We start from the raw sequence: 18,142 nt of genomic DNA on the forward strand, positions 1-18,142 counted from the left end.
TCCTCCCACCTATCACCAGAAAGCTGCTAATTCATGTTAAGAGTCATGGTAACGTGGAGACTATCCTGGGAGAAAAGGGCACAAGATGGCACTGCACCTTGGTAGGGGTGCCAGTCATTCATAATGCTGTCAGATTATTTAGGCACCAGCTAACCTAGTTGCCATGTGTTGGAAATGTGCACCTGGAGTAACACACGAGAGATGGGGGACAAGCTGCAGTAATTGCTGTCATTGCCAACAGAATGGCTTTTTTTCATAGCTCAAAGACAATCTTTTTCAAAGATTTAAACTGTTTTGGTCAATAGTAATATGCAATGTTTTCATTTTAGGTATGAACTAACCAAAACATTTTTTGTGTGAGCGAGTGGTTTGAAAGCCAAAAGGGTTGTGGTTTGGAGCATGCGTTGGTTCCCACATGAATGAGAACAGGAGCGTGCCCTTTGCTGCTGGTAAAGGTGAAAGAAGTTAATGCATGGGTTTTCTTCTAGTTACTGATCTTTACCCAACAATAAATGAGTATAAATTGTCAGAGGATTCTGGAAGTTGCTCCCTAGCTCTGATGACAAAGGTGAGTTTTGATTCTTAAACTGAGCTACTTGCAATCCTATTAATTTGGTTAAGTGACTTCTCTTATTGGTGAATGAGGGACTTTCTTGGCAAGCTTGTTCATGGTTAACACGTTACATAGCTTTATATATAGAATATTAATTTTAAGTGACTCATTGTTATTGTTAATGTGATCTTGTTTATGAATAATGAACATGGGTAAAACATTTTATAGACATTGATGGGATTGAGACAATGGGTTCCTGTCCGTTCCCGATCTTAATTTGACTGATTAGCACGCAATTTCGGAAGAATCGAGTTACATGTTTTTTCCGATTTAAATGGGACACTTTTGCGATGGAAAGCGACTTTATCAAGTTCTACTTAAAAGCATATGGATTTCGTAATGTGTGCAAGACGTAGAACGGAAAGTGTAAAAGGTGTCGTGAGATATCTCAGTCCCATTTGTTGCTGTAGGAACGATAGTATTTCAGGACCGGTTTTGGGCCAGCCTCGGAGGGGAATGATAAAGCAGGCGGACCAACTTCCGTATAGTGAGCCACACGTGTGCGTCTCCCAAGCAGTACCCTCTTCAGTACTGCATGTGTAGTTGGGGAGCGAGCAGAAACGACGTGGATCGGGACCGGGAATTAAATAAACTACACGACGAGGTTCTGAGAAAGTTGGGCGTTGATTTATATTTGTATTCGATGAGGTGGGGAAACGATTAGAATTCACGTTTAGTAGCTCTCGGGTTCAGCTGTTATCGTCCCACCTTCGCGTTTTTGTACTATAGATCTGCATCCCAAAACCTGTTGAAATTGCTTGAAATATACATTACTGTTGGATTAACCAATCTGAAGGGCAGCCAGATTGGTGCGAGACCATGTTGGCGGATTTGGATCTGATCGGAACCATTCTTGATGAGGATGAAGTACCCGAGGAACCCGAAACAGAATCTGAAGACGAGACGGTATGTTTTTTTTGAGGGGTTGGTGATATTACCGTACTAGCCAAATACAGTTTGCAATTTCGATTAAAAGCTAGGCTACCTAATTTTAATTGATTTGAATCCTAACTAGTTCTAGGATAGCCCATTGATAGAAACCAATGAAGCTGAAGGCATAAATAGACACTCCCTGTATCAAAAATATTGTAACGCAACGGGGGCTCCGGCGGGCGCCCTTGCCGCATCTGGTCGGCCCAAAGTATAGGTGGCTCGAACCCGGGACTTCCGCGTCTCTCTGCAGCGACCCAACCCCGTGAGCTAAAGAGAGATCTCTCTCCAGCCCAGTAGCTGTAGTCCTGCTATCATAGGGAAGGGCGGTGACGTCACCTGCTCTGGTACGCCGGCTCTTACACAGTACCTGACGGCCGTAAGCGTTACACTCTCCCCCGCTTAAATCGCCGTCCCCGGCGAAGGGCTATCCCACCCCGCTTCTGACACCAATGTAACGCAACGGGGGCTCAGGCGGGCGCCCTTGCCGCATCTGGTCGGCCCAAAGTATAGGTGGCTCGAACCCGGGACTTCCGCGTCTCTCTGCAGCGACCTAGCCCCGTGAGCTAAAGAGAGATCTCTCTCCAGCCCAGTAGCTGTAGTCCTGCTATCATAGGGAAGGGCGGTGACGTCACCTGCTCTGGTACGCCGGCTCTTACACAGTACCTGACGGCCGTAAGCGTTACAATATATTCAATGTGCATGCTAATGTAATATAAAACTGCCACTTTCACAGCTAGTGAAAATTAAAAACAAACTCCCAGTTAAAGAATGGCAAAATATTCACGTTTTGTTTTTGTAAGTTAACAGTCAGTTTAGGTAGCAGTATCTTCGTTTTATCCAGTTTTTAACAATATTGAAATGTATTTTGTATATAAAATACCCCCTTGTATATGTTATATATAAATGGTAGGGTGGTCATTAAAAGTCTTTAAACTTTATTTTGAGACTTGCGCTACAAACACTTCATGTGTACCATAGCATTTGCTATACAGTATCTATTCTTTTTTAATTTCAGCTGTGTCCTTACTTTAAGTACACATTTGTGCGGGTAACCGTCTTCTCTATCAAAAAAGTGACATATCGCCAATGTAATAAATTTATTTCAATTAACCAATAGTGCCTTTTTGTTGTGTGTCATTATAACTAAAAAAGCTTATTCAGGTTCAAGAGCAGAAGCCACTGAAGTGAATTTGACTTATTAGCTTTCTCTTTGATTTTAAACAAGAAGATACATTGGCTGAAGATGCGTTAACAAGCTAGGGAGTTAGAACCAGAGGTCTCTGAAGGTCGAGCAGACTGGCCAGGCAGTGCATCAGCTGTGAGAGTTTTCAGGGGGTCCTGGCTAGTGGCTAGGAGCTTCCGTAAAGTGCTCCGAGGTCCTGCTTTTCCCTTCACCCGAGTGGACTTCTTCAGAGCAAAGAGTGAAACATGTAGAAACGTCATGGGTTTAAAACTAAAAAAAGGAAGTACATCTTTACCCAAAGGGTTGCGGGAGTGTGGAACAAACTACCCAGCCATCTTGTCAAAGCCGATACCCAGGCTTCTTTCAAGTAATGGCTGGATGAGAACCAGGGACAAGTTATTTACTAGTGGATTGACTACTAAGTATCACCCGGTATAATGGCCTCCTCTCATGTGTATCTTTCTTCTGTTCCATTCCGCCAGGAGCAGCCCATTGTCCTGGCACAGAAACGGCAGGCCCTTCGAAAGCACGGCCAGGGGGACTTCAGCGCCGACTTTGAGTTCGGGGAGCGGGATGGCCTGTACAGCGAGGACTGGGCTATGGCAGACGTCATGGCGCAGCTGAAGAAGAGGGTGAGTGCGTTGGCTTGCTGTTGTCTGAATGTGATATGGGGTTTGGGTTCAGGGTGTTATTTTACTGTGCAGTAGCACTCCCTGTGGCTGTGAATGCGTAACTTTGATGGGGATTTGCCAGACAGGGGCTTTGAAATGCACTAGGGTATTTCTTAGCTGGTGGCACAACAGCAGCCCTCTGTGCCTGTCCAGGCAGCACTGAGGTTGTTCTTGAAGGTTACGTCAGTCATTCCTCTCACACTTGGCTCTTTTGTTTGCACTGGGGGCTTGTCACATGATAGAAAGTGGACAGTGCTTGTGTCGGGGGATCCATTGACCGTAGTCCAGGATGAGAGTTAGAAATTGGAACCGAGCGCAAGGTGGCAAACTTATCCTCCCCCTCTCCTCCGCAGAAAGCTCCTACGACCTTGGATGAGAAGATCGAGAAAGTCCGTAAGAAACGGCGAACTGAGGTGAGTGGCCGGTCTTTTTGAATCGGGAGGGCAGGATTGTTCACAATTATGACAGGAGCCGTCTCAACAATAGTAGCAGCGCCAGTGGCAGTAATAAAGTTTTGAATAACTGGCTCCACTTTCCAAAGAAATCCTCGTCTCACCTTTGAACTTCCACTCTTACTGCATTTGTGGTGCACAGGAATCTTTTATCAAGCAGGGGAAAACTGTGTGTATCTGTGTGTATCATCTGTTTGCATAGGAGAAAGCAGTGAAGGAAGAGAAAGAAGATGCTGAGGAGTCAGAGGCCAAGCAAGAAGGAGAAAGTCAGGAGCAAGAGACAGACGATGATGAGGAGGTGGAGGAAGAGGAGGAGGGAGCCAGCAATGACAGTGAAATGGAGGAAGAATTTTCTTCAGCTGATGAAGAGGTCTTGACCAAAGCCGGTAAATAACATGTTAGCAAATTAATGATATGTGTGTTACATTGCATTTGCATAGAGCTGAGGATGTGTGGGGTTGTGTGTTATTTGTCAGTGTAAGGTGTTTTGTGCACATCAGGTAGGAGCTGGGTGGTGTTTCAGCGTTACGTTATGGATTTTGGTGCATCTTCGTGTACGTATGCATGTGACGAGAAGTATTTAGTAGTTAGTCCAGTAGTTAAGGTAGAGTGCTTGGACCAAACAGAGTGCTTGCAAACGCTCTGATATTCGTGTCTTTTAGTACTGTTGTCATGTACACATGCCACTGAGGTATTACAGCAGTCTAGTTTGAGAGTGGTGATGATATACAGCTCCCTTCCTTTTCTGGGGTGATGGGTTCTCAGATGACAGCATGTAGAAGAGTAATCAAAGGGTATTCTACATGCATTGGCTGCTTTGTACTCAACATCTTTGCTTACAAGTGTCACTGAGGGAGTAATGCCTAAGCGGTGTTCAAATCTAGCATCAGGTACAGAGTTAATGCATACCTTCCCTGCTCCTCTCACAGACACCCTGAGAGAGAAGGACCGTCGGAAAAAGAAGAAGAAGGATGGAGAAGAGGTAAGAGAGGAGCTGTGTCCAACCTCCCCCCTTTAAATCGAACAATAGTTTTTTTCCCTCCTCTTTATACCCAGGACCAGCCAGTTACTTTATACTGCAGTGATCGGTGCCAGCCCTGGAGTGGTACACACCTTGACTGACGTATGCTGTCAGACCTTGTGCTGTTTTACTTACCTTAGGAGATATAGGAGATTTGGCGATAGGTGGACTGACGCCAGTCCTCCTGAAAACACCACAGGGTCACAGCTGTCCCACACAGCTACCTGGGCTGCTGCTGTTGGGTGAGCTGAGATCACCTCCCCTGGTCTACGTCAGCAGACCCGACACAGCTGGGCTCTGGCAGCACATATCTGCCCTGTAGGTGTCGATGAAATAACTCGCACTGTTAAAATCCTGAAAAAGCAGAGTGTGCCCCAGCGTACTGAGTCTGCCTGCTGTTAAAACCTGAACTGGTCAGCTCTTGCGTCGTCATCCACCAAGAAGGGGCGAGTTGCTGCAGAAAGTAATGTGGCTTGACCAGCAGGTGGCACTATTCCTTCAGAAATTCCACTCCAGTGCCTCTGCATAGTGACAAATGACCCTGAGCTATAATAGCTATCTTTTGTTTGAGTCCAGAGTTAATGGCGACTTGTAGTCATTAAATATCTTGCACACTGTGTCACGGAGTAGGGTTGCTGTCCCCTTTTCCCTGGGCTACTTCAGTCTAGAAGATCTGCATGTCTCACTGTAGTTTAATTACTTACCTCCTCTGTATCTAATAAGGCCTTCAGTGCAGTCTTGCACGGAATGATTGCTGTGTAACATTCCACCGTGTGCTGCACTTCGGTTGTTAATGATGTGAGTCCCTCTACTGCCTCTACAGCTCTTTGGGAACTTTCGGGATGAAATGGCCTACATAAACACTGAGAATGATTTTTTTTTTTTAATGTTTCTCCTTAGCCTCCTGAGGCCTTCTTTGAGGATGCTTCACAGTACGACGAGAGCCTGACCTTCCAGGAGATGAACTTGTCCAGGCCACTGCTCAAGGTGAGCCACGCATGCTCGGTGTGCGGTGTGCTGTGTGGTGAGGATCACCTACCCCCCCCAGACACATCCAGCAGGCTGTTGCCTGTGGCACACATCTTTCCTGTGGGTCCACGTGAAAGCACTCCTATCTTTGCTGTTGATTTAAAAACCTGCACACAATAACACAGACATGAATGTGTCCTGAACAGCGCTTTAACTGAAATGCAAATACACCAATTAGGGGCAGAGCAGTGACTCTGTGGCTAAGGATCTGTGCCTGTGGCTGGAAGGTTGCCGGTTCAAATCCCATGGCCAGCAGAGGAATCCTACTCCGTTGGGCCCTTGAGCAAGGCCCTTAACCCCAGCTGCTCCAAGGGTGCCGTATAAATGGCTGACCCCGCGCTCTGACCCCAAGCGTCTCTCTCCCCGCCTGTGTGTCTCATGGAGAGCAAGCTGGGGTATGCGAAAAGAAAAATTCCTAATGCAAGAAATTATATATGGCCAATAAAGTGATCTTATCTCTTAATTCATTATGCACTGTAACTCGCACCTTTCACACATGCTGTCACACATGTGTTTCACATGTGCTCCTGCGCTTATTACACACTTCTTCAAGGAGTTGCTTATGCCATGCAGTACTTGTCCTTTGTTTCATTTTTCACTGCGGTCCTTCTTGTTCTTTCCTTGCTTCCCTTCCAGGCTGTTGAAACTGCCATCTCTTATCGGGTTATTCATCCACATAAACAGATCTAGATCCTAATGCACACTTTATCAGCGTTTGCACTCTCTGCGCCATACACATTCCATCCAGATTCAGCATCAGTCCTTCACACTTCACACCATTTAAGGAGTGTCTTGGGTTACTCGCTTCATCCCCACAACCCTTTCTTAATACTCACACACTGCAGATACTGTATATGAACACAAAACGTCACTGCATGTTTGCAAAGCACAGATCCAGGTTTGACCAATAAAAAGCCTTTTGACTATTTCTCCTAGGCTGTCACTGCAATGGGGTTTAAGCAGCCCACTCCCATTCAGAAAGCCTGTGTGCCTGTGGGCCTCCTGGGCAAGGATATCTGTGCCTGCGCAGCCACTGGGACAGGTGAGTTACTTGGGAGCAGGATGGGAATGAAACCGCTAACTGAGTACCACTAGAAGCCTTGAAGGATGATGTGCATATAAATAGGACTTTACCATAAACCCATTCTGGAAAAAAGGACCTGACCAAATTGTCTCACTCGTAATCTGCAGCTAGCTGCATTGAGTGTTCTAAAAGTGTAGGCACAGATCAGATTGCATGTGCATGAAAGTAAAATTTAATTTTTCTGTGTAAAATTGTGTTGGAGGTTTAGGCGTAGCAAACTGCATTAGGGAGAAATGCTTTCTTGACATTTGTATGGCACGGGTTTCTCTGTAGGTGTGAAATATAGGGTTATTTTCTGCTTCTGCTTTGTAGGGCTGACTCAGCAGTTAGTCACCTTGCAATTTGGGGTTATACTGATGTTACATTTTTGTTAGCAGTTTAAGGACTATGAAAAAACCAACATGGCTGATTAGCAAATTGCATGTTCAGGAATAACCAACATAACTTTTAAGTATAGCACTGAGATTTACCCATTTGTTTAAATATCATCCATGTAATTCTTTTCTGATATTTGTTCTGACTTTTTGCAGTAAATATTGAAGCTCTTTCTGTGTTCATCATCTCTCTGTCTTCCTTCCTCCTCTTGCCTTTTTTCTTCTTCTTTGCTCGCTTTCCTTCCTTAATTCTCTCTGCTTCCCCTGTCTCTTTCTCTCTTCTCCTCCATGTCTTGCTTTCTGTCTTCCTGTCTCCCTGCTCCTGCCCTCTTTTATCTCTCCTGCCTACATGCTCGCTCTCTCACACTCCGTTACCATCTTTCACCATGCTCCTGGTCCGTTTCCCTCCTACTCCTCCTTCCCCCTCTGTCCCTCTCTCAGGTAAGACGGCTGCCTTCATGCTGCCAGTCCTGGAGCGACTGATCTACAAGCCCCGCCAGACACAGGTGACCCGGGTGCTGGTCCTGGTGCCGACCCGTGAGCTGGGCATCCAGGTGCACTCAGTCGCCCGCCAGCTGGCACAGTTCACCAGCGTCACCACCTGCCTGGCAGTGGGTAAGCTGGAGTAATCACACACCCTTTATCCTCCTCTCCACAGCACACACGCTCCAAGTCTGGAGTCACAAGGCTCATATTTGAGGATGTTCACGTTTTTATTCCAGACGTAGATTGCTCTCAACCTGTGTCTTGTTCCTTTGTGTCAGGTGGTCTGGACCTGAAGTCCCAGGAGGCCGCGCTGCGGGCTGGACCAGACGTGCTGATCGCCACACCTGGACGACTGATTGACCACCTGCACAATACGCCCAGCTTCGAGCTGAGCCACATTGAGATCCTCATCCTGGACGAGGCCGACCGGTATGTTTGAGTGGCAGGAGGGGAAGGAAATCTGAATGTGTCACAGTTCGTTACCTTTTTAATGTTTTGTATTCATTCAAGAAATGTCACCCACGAGTACATTATTCAGTATTAATCTGAGTGAAGGGTTGGTTCTTCAGCTTGGAGTTGTTATAGTGGAATTCCTGATGTTATTGTCTCTGTTATTTAAGTGTTCTGTAGCTTTGATTTGAAACAGATTTGATTGTATGGAATGTGTTTTTTTGTGATGGACTTGGGATTAGATTGTTTTAGGACGCTCTTATTAACGGTTAAACACTGAAGAACCGCTGCAGCAGTTTTTGTATTGTGTAAACTGGCGATTTGGGAAGAAGTGAAAGGTGAACCATTTGGCAAAAAAGAGCTTTAAGCATTCTACCATTTTCAGGTTTTAGTTATTTACCTTAACAACAAATGTAGTTTCGTTAAAACAATTTTCATGTCACAATGATAGTGTTGCCTGACAAAACAAATGTTCCTGGTCAATCATATCAGCTCTTCATAATGCCTTTTGTCAGTCTGTCTGGCATAATTTAAAAGTTTCTCTCTCACATTTAGACTGCATGATATAGAAGATTGCATCACTCTGTTTAAAATTAGATAATTGGCTAAGAAAACAAAGACAAAAGTAAGGATTAGGATTATGTTCTGTAATGCGGATCTGTCTTAATATAAAACTATTTGCATAATGTCTTCAACACCACTCGTAAATCAAGAGCGAATGCACCGTTATGTTGACTGGAAGTGAAGTAGTAATCTTGGTCGTGTAGCAGTGTGAGAGCTCGGTTTGGGGTGTTCCTGAATGCTCCACGCCAGCAAGCCTTTGGCCAAGGGTACGACTCATGGAGCTTGTGATCACTGTGCTGTGTTGCAGGATGCTGGACGAGTATTTCGAGGAGCAGATGAAGGAGATCATCAGGCTGTGTGCTTACCAGCGCCAGACCATGCTGTTCTCTGCGACCATGAGCGAAGAGGTACTGGCTGGCCAGTCACAGGCACAGACTAAGAGACACAGACATCTGTCACGCAGAGAGAAACGGATTCCCCATTAAAGATGAGGCACTTTTGTGCCTGTATCATATGATGGTCGCTGTGGATTTTGTACTCATTAGGACGAACAATGTTAAGATATATTGGCTATCCAATTCCATTTAAATTAGATTAGTAGCCTGAAACCAAGTTGACATACCTCTGAACTTTACCATACAGATGCTGGGTTATAGTTCACAACCGTTACTTGTGGCATTACTTGATTACGTTTAAATGCTTTTAAAAGAGAAGCATGGGTCACGATGGACATTGTGCATCTGTTCTCTTTTTTTTTTCTTTTTTCACAACGGACAATTCATATGCCCCAAGATGACTTGAGCTGTGTCTCAGTGACATTGTTCTTTTTTTCTTCATCTCAGGTCAAGGACTTGGCCTCAGTGTCTCTCAAGCAGCCAGTGAGGATCTTTGTGAACAGCAACACTGATGTGGCCCCCTATCTGCGGCAGGAGTTTGTGCGGATCAGACCGGCCCGTGAGGGGGACAGAGAGGCTGTCGTGTGTGGTGAGGATAGGTGGTGGGGGGAGACAGAGACAGCTTCGGGGTAGGAGAGGGTAGTACTGCTCCCTATTGGCTCTTCTGGGGCACACCTGTGTTTTGTACAGAGTTTTGAGTTAAGAGTATCGCTGCTTTCTGTAGTTGTGTGTGTCTGCTAAGTGTGACTGCATTGACCCGCTGCGTGTGTGTTTGTTGACCCCTTGCGTGTCTGTCTCAATCAGCCCTGCTAACCCGGACGTTCCAGGACCACGTGATGCTCTTCATCCAGACCAAGAAGCAGGCCCACCGCATGCACATCCTGCTGGGGCTGATGGGGCTGAAGGTGGGGGAGCTGCATGGGAACCTGTCGCAGACCCAGAGGCTGGAGGCCCTGCGGTAAGAAGCTGCCCACCTATCCCAGCATCCTCCACGCACACCTGCCCTAAGCACGTACTGGACTCGTGCCGATTTCTTTTTTTTCTGCACTGGGGAGCGTTTATCTGTTGTTCCAACCCAGCCTGCTGGGTAGGTACGTTTTTCTGTTTGGTTACACTCTGAAGTGCCTTTTGTTCTCCTTCCCCAGACGCTTTAAAGATGAGCAGATTGACATCCTGGTGGCCACAGATGTAGCAGCCAGAGGGCTGGACATCGATGGGGTGAAGACGGTGAGATTTTCTCTTGCTCTCTTACTGATGGACCCCTTACCTCTGGCAAGGGTAAACTGACGGTACACTAATACAAGGGACGTCCAACAATGAGGTCTGAGAAGTCGTGTCATATTGGCAAAAGTGGCAGAAATGCTTTTTATTTTTGCAAAATGTCTTGCACAGCTGTGCTTCAGTCCCCTGCTTCAGAGATGACAATTGTGGTTAATCTTAAAGATGGAGGGGCTGGGTAGAGTGAGGTGGATAGCAGGAGGGATATAAAAATACTTGTAAACATGGAAAGTGACTTGTTATGGAATTAAAGATGTCTTTATGTGGCATTTGTTTCTCTGTTCTAAAGCACTCAGTGGTGTATGGTTTATCTTGGTAGTTTTAATTGGTGATAGTGACCCTTTTTGTTTAGACTTAAGCACCATGCTGCGTAGACTCTGTTGAGTAAAATAATCGACTCTTGCCCTGGAATGTGGGGAGGAGAAGAGGCTGATGCCAGCTGCTGTTTCCTTGGTCTGCCAGGTGATCAACTTCACCATGCCCAACACCATCAAGCACTATGTGCACAGGGTGGGGCGCACAGCCCGCGCGGGCAAGACGGGGCGCTCCGTCTCGCTGGTGGGGGAGACAGAGAGGAAGATGCTGAAGGAGATCGTCAAGAAAGCCAAGGCCCCCGTCAAAGCCCGGGTGGTGCCACAGGGTAAGAGTTGCACTAATTCCATCTTGCGTTTCAGAAAAATTGAGTTTTATAGCCATTTTTCTGCTCTTTACAGCACTATTGCCCACTGTGTCACAGGATCTTCAGCTGTTTCATTTCTGTCTCTGGTCTCGTCAGGGTTCGCATCCTGACTAGTTTTAAGTGCAGCTTGAGTTTCAGCTCTCTATTAGTAAAGACAGAAGAAGTGAAAATTGTACCTCTTGGTGCAATCCTCTGATTTTGGACACTTTCTCTCCTTAGAAGCTCCCCTTTCTGAAAAAAAGTAAGTGGTATGTAAGGAGAAACCCAATTGATTCATTACTTGAAAATCATGGCTGATCAACCTTTATTTTGTTAGTGATGTGTTGTATTCACTCAGTACCTGGATGACACCCCATTTATAACAATTCCTTCAAAAATAAACCAGGTAGTTTATTTTTCAAAGTCTCTTGAATCTTCCAGGGCTTTGTAGAGTTATGAGTCTTCTTTAGGGATAACTGTGCTTAGCTAATTCTGTGCTGTATGATGCATGGTGCTATTTGCTAACATTTGCAATTAGGAATGATGTATGTTTCATGTAAATTAGCTGTGTTATCCTATAATGAATTTCTCTTCCTGTCCCATTCTACCTCCTTTTCACCTTTAATTCTCTTCTGCACATTTTTTTACTCTTCCTTCATTCCTTCTTTTTTCGTGTGCTGTCCCATTCCTCTTGTGGATTCTTTACTCTTCCTGTCATCTTCTCTCTCGTCTTTGTCCTTTAATTCCCCACACTGCCTTCCTCCTTTCGGCTGTAAAACTCCCTTATTGTCTTTTCCCGCTTCCTGTCTTTCTCCGCCTCTCTCTCCGTCCTCCAGAGGTCATAGTTAAATTCCGCGACCGGATCGAGAAGCTGGAGAAAGACATTTACTCAGTAATGCAACTGGAAAAAGAAGAGCGCGAGATGATCAAGTCAGAGGCTCAGGTAGGGCATTGGAGCAGCTATCCTAAGTAGCTTTTCTTTGGTTGTTTCAGGGGAACCCTCATCACTTCTGATTTTTCTTCCAGCACAGTTATCATTTATGAAGTTCTTTAACTCATCAAAACATGAAATCAAGCCTTTTGCTGTTTAGTGTTTTTTTACATATCATCTCTGGGTGTGGGTTAAAAAACAAATACTCAGTAGGCTCCTGAGTGCCTGGCACTAAGACTCTCTCTTGGAGTGTAGATGGAGTTTTACAGCCCAGGCAGCAGCACTCTGAGCATGAATCGACTAACCTGGACTCCAGGTGTTGGTGCAGTATTGGCAGAGCATTGCCAGGGTGGAGCTGGCATGAGTTGGGTAGTCTCTCAGCTCCTCCTGCAACATTGCTGGGTGCCTGCAAGCTTGCAGTGACATCAGGGAGAGAGGCATCATCCCTCCATGTGGCGCCAAGATATTCAGGAGTGCTGTGGATGAGAGAAATGTTCAAATTTGGGATATACTGTAAGATAAGAAAGGTTACAAATGTTAGGAGGCTATTAGGCTGGTAGGCTGGTTAGCTAGCGTTTTCTTTAGTGAATCCAAGAAAGGAGAGGAGGAGTGTACATGTATAAGACAGTAATATGAACTTATAATTATCCGGGAGATCCTTCATATCCAAGGGCATTGAATGAAGATCAATGATATTTTTTGATAAAAATATTACGATTGCAATCAAGCTCCACAATCAAATTTGTAGTATACAAGATAAGGTAGCATAACAGTATTTCGTTAAGATTTCGAAGTGCACCAATAATTATGGCTCTATGTACTTGTATGTATGTGCTTTTGGTTTAGATCAGTTCAGCTCAGAAGCGTCTGACCCAGGCCAGCGAGGAGACACAGCCACAGAGGACGTGGTTTCAGACCCATGAGGAGCGCAAGAAGGAGCGAAGTGAGTCTGGAGAGAGGCAAGGGGAGGAGGGGGCAGCACTGGTGATGGACATGAGTCAGGAGAAGGAGAGCAGGCGAGGGGATTTTGAGGCAAACTTGTAGGAGGGCGTGCTGAAATCCGATGGACAGCGGTGTGGAAACATTTGCCAGTTCTTCTTTCTTTTCGCTTCAAACCTACTGCTGTCACTCACTCCGGATTTCACTGCTGCTTAGAAATGGAGACCATCTGTGTTCTCCATGAAAATACTGCCCTCTACTTGAGCGTTTTCTGTTAAAAGCTGTTAAAGTATTTCATTTTGAGCATTCACTAACTCCATTTGAGCACACTTTGGGAAGTAAAGAGCTGATGCTTTTCCGATTTGCAGGCTGGGGGCAAGGTGTATTTTAAAGCACCTGCTCCTGCTGACAGCGCAAAGGCTAATGTGATGTTCTCCTGGAAATCCTTATTTTGTCTAATACAGGGTTTCTTTGGAGCGGCCATGCAAATAGCTTTGTACTGTTGACAAGTAAATTGGGAAACTTTTCAGCCTGTCTTCAAGTTGTTGATTTAATTGCTGTCCTTCTGTAGTTGTCTAAACAACTCTGAGCAGGTTAATGATCAGAAATGTCTGACATGCCTATACCTAGGAGATGAAACTCAGGGGCTGAAGCAGCTGTATGCTACTTCTGTATGAATTAAAGAGGTCTCTGCTTATTCCTTTCCCTCTCTTTCTCCCTCTTTCTAAGTGACAAAAGTCCTACAGGAATTCGATTTAGCTTTGAGAAGCAAGAAGAAGAGACAGAAGTTCGTCAAGGAGAGCAAGAAGAAAGAAATGACAGTAAGATTTCTTCCCATAAGGCTGAGCTGACATAACCTTTAACAACCAGTCCACACCTCCTCTGGGTTTCATCTTCTCTTCTAGTCTCTCAGCTCTATCCACCAGCCTCCTTACCCTCTCTCTCTCTTTTGTCTCTAACCACTGACCCACATTGCTGTCTGCATTGACTCTGCCACCTAAACAGTCTTGTCCTGTAGATTTTGAAGTCTACGAGTTTCCCAGCATTCCGTGCATCTCTCCCCTCATCTCCAGGCAGAAGACCGAGCCCAGTTTGAGATACTGAAAGCGCAGATGTATGCAGAGAGGGTGGCCAAACGAGATCGCAAGCCCAAACGAGCTAGGGCCATTCTTGAAGATGAGCCAGTGCAAAATGGTAAGTGTCTCTTTCACCTTTCAGTTCACTTCCTGGGTATAATTTTGTGGACTAAGAGAATCTTGTTCTTTATCTCACAGGTAAAGGGCTGTAGGAATGTCACAATTTTGTTCCTGTTGAAAATTAGTTGGTCGGTTTCAAGATGTCTTTGAAAATTTTGAAGAAAGGTGGATCTTGGTGGAAAGGAATATATCCTCAGCCATAGGGAAATACCTCCACGCACATATAGAACTGCAATAATGAAGTATTTCCCACCATGCTATGTTTCCTACACTCCCTAATGCCATATAATCATATGGGAAGTGTTGAGATTGTCCAGAGAGGTCTCTTGAGTGAATATCCCTGATGGTCTTTGCTCTTTGACCTCTTGCAGAGAAGCAGAAGACCCGCCAGTCTGGGAAGAAGTCTGTGTTTGACAAGGAGCTGACTAACACGAGCAAGAAGGCTCTGAAACAATACCGTGCGGGGTAGGTAACAGAATGTGAAACCAATTGTATCTAAATCAGCTCCAGAGCTTTTCAATATTAATTATCTACGGCCATTTTATGTTTCTTTAATACTATTAATGACTAATATCAGAAGGCACTTTAGTAGCACGGAATGAGTACTGTAATCAATAGTAACTGTGTTGGCGAAAGTAAAATCATCAATTTATGACTACATCTATGAAAATCAAAGTCAAAGTTAGCTTTCATATTATTTATATTCATATTACTCAAAATTTCATTTTTTTTTCATTTGGTTGACTCTTTCTGGCAAATCCCCTCACCTTAAAAGGCAGAAATTACAACAGAAATTCAGATAAAATATTGGCCAGAATTACATTTTGTTCATAACAGCTTGAGTTTTGAGTAAGAGATTATATTGTAAGAAGACAGAGTGCACCCACACGGTTCACAGTCCAGAATTGTTTTTCTTTAAATAGCTGGCACAGAGTAGCAAATCTTAAAAATAAAGAAGTGTCTTTGTCCAAAAGGAGAAGTACAGAAGTGAAGATATTCTTGAACTTGTGATCATCATAATTACCTAGGAGTGGCCCATACAACATTTTATGTTTTATGTGTTAACTTTTACTGCTTATGCACAACTTGCTTGTATCTCTTTAAGAGTTTCATCTTGAAACAAAATATAACCTCAGTTGCATAACAGACTCCCTCATTAATTTTAATGTCTCTTGTTCCTTTTCGAATTGTGGCACACTGGGGTATCATTTCAACACACTTTTGTAAATGCATCTCAAGATGCTACACTGACGTTGTACCACAGCTCAGATCTGGTGACATCCTGGATCTTGATCTCTTGCGATTGACACGCAAGTTTGTTTTACAGAAAGAAAATCCCTTCTTTCCTTGCCAATAAAATGTTAGATAAATGCTTAGCGGTTAAGCTTGATAAATTGCAGATGGAAATAATTATTTCATATATTTAAAGAAGGGGGAATGACGGTATTCACTGCATGATCTCTCTCTTCCCAGGCCCTCCTTTGAAGACAGGAAGAGGCTGGGCCTGCCCTCCCACAAGAAGGGAGGTCGTTTCAAGTCCAAAGCCAAGTACGTTCCACACAGCCAGCTCCTGTCAGTGAAATGGTTTCGTCACATGGGACAGAGCATGACAGGACATGAAGTTTGAGATTTCCGATGCCATCTAGTTATGAATCAGGCAGAAATGTGTTTTCTTTTGATATATAATCTGCGACATACAAAAGTGTAGATTGCCATGTTTTCTCACTGCAGTGAATTCAAACCATGTTATATAGAGGGTTGTAAGAATTTTTAAACTTATGATCTCCTGCTCTGCTCTGCATCATTTCTCATGTTAGGTCCCAGCACTTAAGTCTTAAGGCTTAATGATACAATTTTTTTTATTTGCTGGATTTTTTTCATCCTGATTTTTTGACCAGACTGTGATTATAGCATTCACATTGCTGACATTGCTCAGTAAAATGTAATTGAGCCTCTTTATACCATTTCTTAAATTTTCAAAGCTACAGAACTGGAGGTATTATGTTTTTTAGAGTCACTATACAATTGTAAAGGCAGAGGCAGAGACATGAAGCATGTCTAGAGTGGTTCTTCTTCAGTGCTGTAGCCATGCAGCAACTGGTATTTTGTCCAAGTAGGGTATTTTTCAGTAGCGTTTACAGCATGATTTTAAGTAGCATTGGGTTTTGTTTTTTTCATAACATTGCTATGAATGTCACAGTATAGGTAACCTTTTACGGTGCTTTTGAAGGCAGGACTTTCATAAGATCTTTCACTGACTAGGAAACGTGGTGTGCTCTGTTCAGATTATTGACATAATCAAGTAGGCAAGGTTGTTCTTCTCTGAAATATCCTCTTTGCCATTTCGGTGTTTCAGGTACCGACGGAAATAAAGAAGTGATGTTTTGACCATGAAGAAGAGTCTCAGAGTGGAGAAAGAAGAGTGTTTTTCAATGGTGGACAATAAGACCTGAGAAAATCCTTATTTTACATTATGTCTGCAGTTCCTTGGTCTGCCAGTGACTCAGTGTGGCCGCCAGTTCACAGTTAATCCACTGCCATCTAGACTCACAACTGAGCTTTGAGGCAGTTCTAGCCATGAAAGACCCACTGTTAAATAAATGTTTTCAGAAAAGTTAATAGAGGTATACATTATTTGATTATTGCAGTGTTCCAAATGCAAGGCCTATAATCCACTGTTTTTTGTGCTTCCTTCTGGAGTTACGGAACTTGCTTTGTTGGGATAATATAAGATCACTTTATTGGCCATACACAATTTCTTGTATTAGGAATTTGTCTTTTCACCTACCCCAACTTACTCTCCATGAGACACACAGACAGGGAGAGAAGCTTGGGGTCAGAGCGCAGAGTCAGCCATTTATACGGCGCCCCTGGAGCAGTTGGGGTTAAGGGCTTTGCTCGGGAGCCCAACAGAGTAGGATTCCTGAGCTGGCCACGGGATACGAACCGGCAACCTTCCAGCCACAGGTGCAGATCCTTAGGCACAGAGCCACCGCACCGATAATGTGTGCCTTTCTGTTCTGAGTAAATCAAGTCAGGTGACAAATCCTGACTGGATCAAACTGAGTCACATCTTATACAGATGGACACGCCCTTGGTATGCTGTTTATTGATTCATTATTAATCAGATCATTTAAAAATGTGGTCACTTTTAAAATGTCTGCTTCTTCCTGCTCCTTCAAGTATTTTGGATAGAAAGAGAAGCCCCCCTTCCTTCAAATGGTATAGTTTTTAATTCAGGGATGTCTTCGTTCCTAATGTGCTATATTCCTTTAAATTTTGACGAGTGCATGATTAAATAGAATCCGATTCCAAACTGTGTAGCGGTGATTAGAGATCGGAGGTGGGATGAGAACAAGAAGGTCCATGCAGTCTTCAGGGACAGGGTGTTGGAGGCATGTGAAATGATGGGATTGAGTGCTGGAGATAAATGGATCAGAATGACCTTGACTGGAGCAAACAATTCATCCCTAAAACTGTAGAACAGCAAGAATCTGCATTGCTTGGAAAGAGTAAGATCAAGTGAGAAAACATCTATATTCAGTGGAGATTCTGGGATGTTGCAATGAAGCTGCAGAGGTCCATGCTGTATTGGGAAAGTATATTAAAGGTTATTAAATTGACACTACAGTATTTTTCTTTCTGGTATCCTCATTCAATACGCTTAGAAATGAAATCACGTCTTCAGTGCATACACTGATTGTGCTAATGAAAAATACATGTACATTTCCACCTAATGACAATCGAAAAAGCTCTTACTACAAGATATTATTGGTCAAATAATTTTACATACCTTAAAACACTGCCAAGAGCAGTTCCGTTAAACTAAATTATTAATTCAAGTCTCTACTACACTTGGATCATCCCTTAATTTTTAACCTTACG

General features: G+C 44.1%; 1 protein-coding gene across 1 annotated transcript; it reads left to right on the plus strand.

Moving 5' to 3' along the window:
• Positions 1 to 1,095: 1,095 nt before the first annotated feature.
• Positions 1,096 to 16,872, plus strand: ddx27 (DEAD-box helicase 27). Its single transcript, XM_088937444.1, has 21 exons — positions 1,096 to 1,519; positions 3,212 to 3,361; positions 3,754 to 3,813; positions 4,055 to 4,238; positions 4,782 to 4,834; positions 5,774 to 5,860; positions 6,839 to 6,944; positions 7,802 to 7,975; positions 8,125 to 8,275; positions 9,168 to 9,267; positions 9,703 to 9,844; positions 10,060 to 10,213; positions 10,401 to 10,482; positions 10,996 to 11,173; positions 12,028 to 12,134; positions 12,969 to 13,065; positions 13,791 to 13,882; positions 14,135 to 14,255; positions 14,629 to 14,722; positions 15,731 to 15,805; positions 16,614 to 16,872. Exons 1-21 carry the CDS (start codon positions 1,433 to 1,435, stop codon positions 16,627 to 16,629), a joined length of 2,310 nt encoding a protein of 769 aa, XP_088793570.1. The 5' UTR covers positions 1,096 to 1,432; the 3' UTR covers positions 16,630 to 16,872.
• Positions 16,873 to 18,142: the final 1,270 nt, after the last annotated feature.

This window comes from Atractosteus spatula, chromosome 19, assembly GCF_055471065.1.
Source record: "Atractosteus spatula isolate fAtrSpa1 chromosome 19, fAtrSpa1.hap1, whole genome shotgun sequence".
Lineage (NCBI taxonomy): Eukaryota > Metazoa > Chordata > Actinopteri > Semionotiformes > Lepisosteidae > Atractosteus > Atractosteus spatula.